The sequence below is a fragment of the Salvia miltiorrhiza genome, chromosome 7 (genome assembly GCF_028751815.1).
Source record: "Salvia miltiorrhiza cultivar Shanhuang (shh) chromosome 7, IMPLAD_Smil_shh, whole genome shotgun sequence".
NCBI classification, from domain to species: Eukaryota; Viridiplantae; Streptophyta; class Magnoliopsida; order Lamiales; family Lamiaceae; genus Salvia; species Salvia miltiorrhiza.
In genome coordinates this window covers 30,449,209-30,455,495 of record NC_080393.1, presented here as the reverse complement: position 1 = coordinate 30,455,495, position 6,287 = coordinate 30,449,209, and the positions used below count along the sequence as shown (strand labels likewise).

The 6,287-nt window shown below is 36.3% G+C and overlaps 1 protein-coding gene across 1 annotated transcript; it reads right to left on the bottom strand.

The window, feature by feature from the left end:
* Nucleotides 1-402: 402 nt before the first annotated feature.
* On the bottom strand, nt 403-3,707 carry LOC130995928 (phosphatidylinositol 4-kinase gamma 7-like). The gene is made up of 2 exons (XM_057921436.1): nt 3,378-3,707; nt 403-2,787 (listed from the first exon to the last, which is right to left on the bottom strand). Exon 2 carries the CDS (start codon nt 2,519-2,521, stop codon nt 626-628), a length of 1,896 nt encoding a protein of 631 aa, XP_057777419.1. The 5' UTR covers nt 2,522-2,787; nt 3,378-3,707; the 3' UTR covers nt 403-625.
* Nucleotides 3,708-6,287: the final 2,580 nt, after the last annotated feature.

Genomic DNA, 6,287 nt, shown 5'->3' with positions numbered 1-6,287 from the left:
GGGCGGCTGTCAAATTGATTTATATTGGTAGCCGTCTATCTTGTATCCAGTCATATTATTCTCATATTCTTGTGAATTTATTTTATTTTATAAAAAAATTATTGCATTATTAAATCATCATTGATTAATGGGGATGTCTTGTTTGCCGGAAAATTGACTACAGAAGATGGAGACTTGCACCAAACTTGGTATCTCAATGACTTTCCTGTAGCCGGCTTCTATTCAATCGTAATTTCACTATTTTCATGTCAAAGAAAAAGTACATTTCAAAAGAAGAAGAATAATAGTAATATACTTTTTGAGAGCTGAAACCAAATAAAATAAATCAAGAGTATAGAATGGGAGCGCAAAACTGAGAAAACAAAGCCTACATTATTCACACTATGAGCAAACCTGATGATATGTACAAAGATGGATTTTCTTTTCCAAGATTTTCAGTACAAATTATTTATGAAACAATGTCATTTCAAATACAGCCAATTACACTCATTCACCTGACTCGACTCCAAAGAATATTTACATGTCACCGCATCTAACCGCGGCTCCCTCCCATTACAACTCGAGGAAGAAAGCACAAACCAAATCTACTCTATAACAACACGTACGACAGCCATACCTTGATGTCTCAAAACTGGCAGGAAGTTCCAAGCCTCTGCCTCTGCTTCTGCCCCAGCGTGATAGACTTGCGCTTGGCGAATGCAGGATGAAGCAGCTCTTGAACCTTCTCCACAAACAGTGCCCACTCGTAGTCCTTCATGTCCGCCAGCTTCACATAGCCGGCGCTTGCTGGGAGCTGCACGTTGGCGCTCCTCCTACTAGATGAGTTAGTAGCATTGTCGGATTTGGACGCCGCGAACTTTGGGAACTTGGGCTGCTTCTTCTCGCCTAAGCTAGTATATTTCAGTGACATAGACAGTTTCGAAATACTCTGGCTCTTTGCTAAGGTTGGAGGACTAACTAAATTCTCCTCGTCTCCTTCACTTTCCTCTCCTTCCTCTGGGCACTCATCGAGTCTAGAAAGTAGAGCATGGCCATTACCAAAATGGAACGTTGTTGCAGAGTCTTCAGACACCAATTTATGGGTTAACTCATAACCACTGTCTTCACAATCTATGTCAAATAGGAAGCCGTCATCAACTACTTCTCCCCTGGGGGAAAAGATTTCCTCAGTAATAAGCCTTCTTGCCTCCATGCATATAACCTCAAGCTCGCTGGGTTCCTCCTCACCATTGCGGAACTCCCTACTCATCATTTCCCCAATCTCAGCAAGACACAGCCCATATGCAGCAGCTTCCTTGAGGAAAATTGTGCAGAGATGTAGGACGCGCAAACAAGCCTCTCGGATCATGGGGAGCTCACTTCGCAGCATCTCTGAATCGCGAGTAGGATCAAGATTGCTTATATACTCAAGTTCGTCATCTGAGAAAGGAATGGAAGCCTGGGGCCAATGAATCCACTCAAAATATGGATCTTCCAAACTCTCAGGCAAGCAGAGGCCATGATCAATGGGGATGAGTTCCACTTGACCAAACCTGCCTACATCATCAAGTTTCCTAACTAAAAGATTACCTGCATGCCTATCTGTGTTAAAAATCCTAATGTCTAAAATCCCGATGCGATGCACAGAAGAAACAGGGAAACTTGAAGTTCCATGGTCACTAGCATCAAAATCATGTGGGATGTACTGTTGGAAGGATGCAATCTTGCTCACAAGCTTCTTGGTCTGTGGCCTGTTTGCATTCACACCATCATTAATGTTGAAGATCGAATGAGTAATCTTCACCAGTGCGGTAGGAGGCACATTTGCAAAATTATCATAGTCGAGTAGATATGCAACAACTTCTCGGAACCCTGTTTCACCAACTCTTACGGATCGCTTTAAACCCGGTTGCCCAAGGGCTTTACCAACAAAGCCCTTTGGGTTGTTTGGAGCAAATGGCTCTTCGTCCGTAGGTTTCACAATCGCCACACTGTCACCTCGAACATTTTTGAAATAATAAGCACCTCCAAGCCCACCTTGAGCAGGGATTGGGTCAACCCCATTCTTAATCGCCTTGATAGTTTCCTTAACGAGTTGTTTTATCTTGGAAAAGCGAATTGAATGACCCAAAATCTCGATTGGTCCACTTTGATCTCTCTGTTGGTTGTCCTTACCAGTTGGAGACAAACACGGAGTAGACGAGCTCCTGTGCATCAGATTCCTTGTTAGCAGCAGAGGAGAGTCGTTCCTAATGGCACTGAGGTCATTTTCCAGAACCATATCCCCAAATGTCAAAGAGCTGTCCTCAATGGGGAAATTTAGGGCAAGCTGCAACCTCTTCTTCACAGTATTCACATTGTCACTCCTGTTCAACTCCATCCCCAACACACAGCCTGTCTCGGTCTGTACAAAAACACGTCTCGAGAATGAAGATTTCCTTTCCAACCCATTAGACCCATGGTAGTCCCCACTTCCAAGCGGACTCTTGAAAGCTGCCACAGCCATCTGGGTCTGCACAGGACTGTCCAAGTTACGCGACATGAAAGGAAGGGAATGACCAAAAGTGGTTCTCCTCACGGCTGGCAACCGAGATGGCAAAGGGAGAGAGCTTTCCCCTCACTCTCAGCTCAAACCCAAACTCAGAAGCCGGGTGCCGTAGAACCAGAAGTATATCTGTGCCACTAACGGTCATCAATTGAAAAACCAATATGCTAGAAGATCAAACGGACCGGGAGAGAGAACAGAACCACACAATCAGTACATCGAGAGAGCCATGTGATGATTTCAATTAACCGCACACCAGCATTCTGAAAGTGAGAAAACAGCAAGTCAAACAACAATAGTGAACGGCATATAACACGAATCATCCCAAAATTTGATTAATTAAACCGTACAAACTCTGAAACAACTATGAATTAAACCGTTCAAACCCAAGATCAGCGTCAAAACACAAAAAACTGACCAATAAGAACATATGCATTCTAGCATAGGATCTTAGCATCAAGCTGATAATAACAAACGATTCACTCTCTAACGAAAACAATCGATCCTTACCAAATAAAGAAAAAGTAAACAAAATGATCACGAAACATAAACATCAGCTAATTCACGAAACAAAACGTATTCTACTGAATCTTGATCTACAAAAATAACCAATAACTCCACACTCCAACCCTAAACCACATTCACGCGCAAAGATACCCGCACGTAACAACGGGAAACTCAATCATATCCAATTTAAAGCAAAATATCTTGCTCAAGACATAGATAAACAACTCAGCCATTAACGTAAAAGAAGATGAAGAAAGAGAGGGATTTCATCCAATCAAGTAAGTCGATAACCCTAACAGACAAAGCCAGCACGAAAAATAAATGCAAGATTCCGAATTCAACTCACCAGAAGGCCAGATCTGAAGAAACTATTCCTTGCCTATCCCCGCTTTCCGTCAACAACGACAATAAGATCGTTGAGGAAAATGTTGGAAAGAAATCGAGCAATCCAACGGACAACGACAAGGCTAACGGCAACGATTTGATCGGAGTATTACCGTCTTCCTTACTTGCTCTGTGTTATCTTCTCTCTAGAATTCTTCTTCTCTCTTCATCAATACATTGATATACAAACTGTATATATAAGAACATTTAATTTTTAATTTCATCATTTTTTTGGGTTTTTTGTTTTCTTTTTTTCTTGCCCCTTCTCCGAATCTTCTGACCGTTACTTGACTGGTTAGAGCCATTTATTTATTTTTAATTAATTTATTAATCTAAACATCGAAATCACGGTGGGCCCGCCTCGTTCTTTACAATGTCATGTTTGTTCATTGTAAATTTGTAATTGTTTGTCGTTTTTTTTTTTTTTTTTTGAGCTCTGTTTGTCGTTTTCATATAACAATTTTATTTCTTGTACAGGTTTTTCTTAAAAGTAAGTCATAAAACAAAAATTTCCACCAACAATTTTACATTTATTGCATTCATGGACGAAATTATTTCGATCGTATCGTTCATTTCGGAATTTTGAAGACCAATTAGGTTCATTTTTCCGTCCGTAGCATTTAATTATAGATTGGAAAATGGTGTAATTATAAAAAAAAAAATACTCCTTCCATCTACCAATTGCATTATCATATTTTCCTTTTAATTTAGTTTGTCCATAAAATACATTTTCATTTCTATTTTTAGTAAGTATTGTAACACCCCAATTTTCATAAACTTTGCAATCCAAAATTTAAAGAACTAATAGATAAAATAAAACTTCTTGACTATTAAAATTTAAACTAATTTAAAAAAAATAATTTGCCAAAACTAAAGTAGCAACATAAAAATGAAATAAAAATAAAACGATAAACTAAGACTAAACAAGTTCAACTAAAAAGTTCAAGGCAAAATCTCTATCCCTAGTCATTCTCCACCTCCATAGCTACCTTGACTCTGGAACTGCAAAACTGAAAAGATAAGGGGTGAGCATATTGAAAATATACTCAGTGAGAAACATGACAAAATATTCATATACGTCACATATATAATCAAAACACGTTATCATACTTGCAAGCATACGCCAAGAGACCGGAGCCCCTTAACAAACATAATCATAGTTTGAGTCGATGGCTTAAGTCACATGATCAAACACATATATAGATCAATGGCTTAGGTCCCATGATCAACTTATTAACATAGATCAATGGCTTAGGTCCCATGATCGCACATAACATCATAGATCAATGGCTTAGATCTCATGATCACACATAACAAAATAGATCAATGGCTTAGTTCTCATGATCGCACATAACATCATAGATCAATGGCTTAGGTCCCATGATCACATATAACAACATAGTCATAAGATGCACGTAAACAAGTAATCAAACGCGATAATAAAATATATATAACCATATGAATAAGCGTAAAATCCCTCACCTTAGTATCCAAGCTTATAAATTCAATCAAATCTGAAACGAGGATCCTAGTTACACCGTACCTAATTAAATAGATAAAATGTTTCAATATGAATCCTAACTATAACTTAAATTCGAATTCTGTAAATAAATCTTATATAATTAAATATATATACTTAAGCATTAAAAATATAAACCTTTTGGAATTAAACTAAATTATTTAGAATTTAAAGAAATTTAATAAGTTTATAAAAAAAATACTCCTATACTAACAATTACCGTCAACTATCTTAATTATAGAAAAACTGATTTAACTTAAATCAATTAACTACATAAAAAGAAAGATTTTCGGAATTCCAGATTTGGTTAGCTCAATAAAAATAAAACGCCACTTTATAAATTCATTAGAATTTTGAAACTTAAACAATGATGTAACCAAATAAGTCTTCGCAGACTACTACTTGAAAAAGAAAAAAAAGTTTTAAACTCCATCCAAAAATATTGTCTAAGCCAAAAAGGATTATAATTAAATTGAACAAAAGCATTAATATACTAAAAATGATTAAATCTGAATTGACCTTTTACGAAAAGCTTTACAGATGAATGGGTATCAAAGCTACATGAAAATCAATTACTAAAAAAAATTATTTTCAAAAGCTACTACCTATGCGTAACAATTAAAAGAGAAGAAAATAATGTGTACCGATTATGATTGCTTGATTCAGGTTCTGCGTATAGGTTTTTTTTTGGAGTAATATTTGTGCTTCTATTTATATTAGTTACGAGGAGTTTTTGATAAGTATAAAAATTATATTCTATGTTTATCTCCTAGGATAAAGAATAAAGATGATAAAAGAGTTCTAGTTCTAATAGGAATTGAAATAATAATAATAATAATAATAATAATAATAATAATAATAATAATAATAATAATAATAATAATAATAATAATAATAATAATAATAATAATAATACTAATAATAACCTTGATAAAATTTAATGGTGCATATTTATATATATCATGTAGTTATCTAAAAAGAAGTAATAAGCTAAACAAGAAAAATACTAATAATTAAACTTATATAATAAATCTAGAGTAAAATTTTGCAGTAGCCAAAATGAAGCATAAACACAATTTATGGTCACACATTGAAAAAACACAAAATTTGGCCATATTTATTGATTTGGACGTTTTTACCCTTAATGAGGCGGACCGGGTAGGATCAGGCACGCGGGTCGCGTGCCGGGTCGGGTTAGGCACTTATGGCACTATTAGTGCCATAAGTGCCAAGATTTTACTTTGGTTTTATTTTGGATTTCCGTTGGCACTTATGACACTATTAGTGCCATAAGTGCCCAAATGACCATTTTACTTGGTTTTATTTTGAATTTTCGTTGGCACTTATTAGTGC

Bases quoted from the DNA above. Each gene is read 5' to 3' on its own strand.
- LOC130995928 (XM_057921436.1), bottom strand. From the start codon at position 2,521: ATGTCGCGTAACTTGGACAGTCCTGTGCAGACCCAGATGGCTGTGGCA.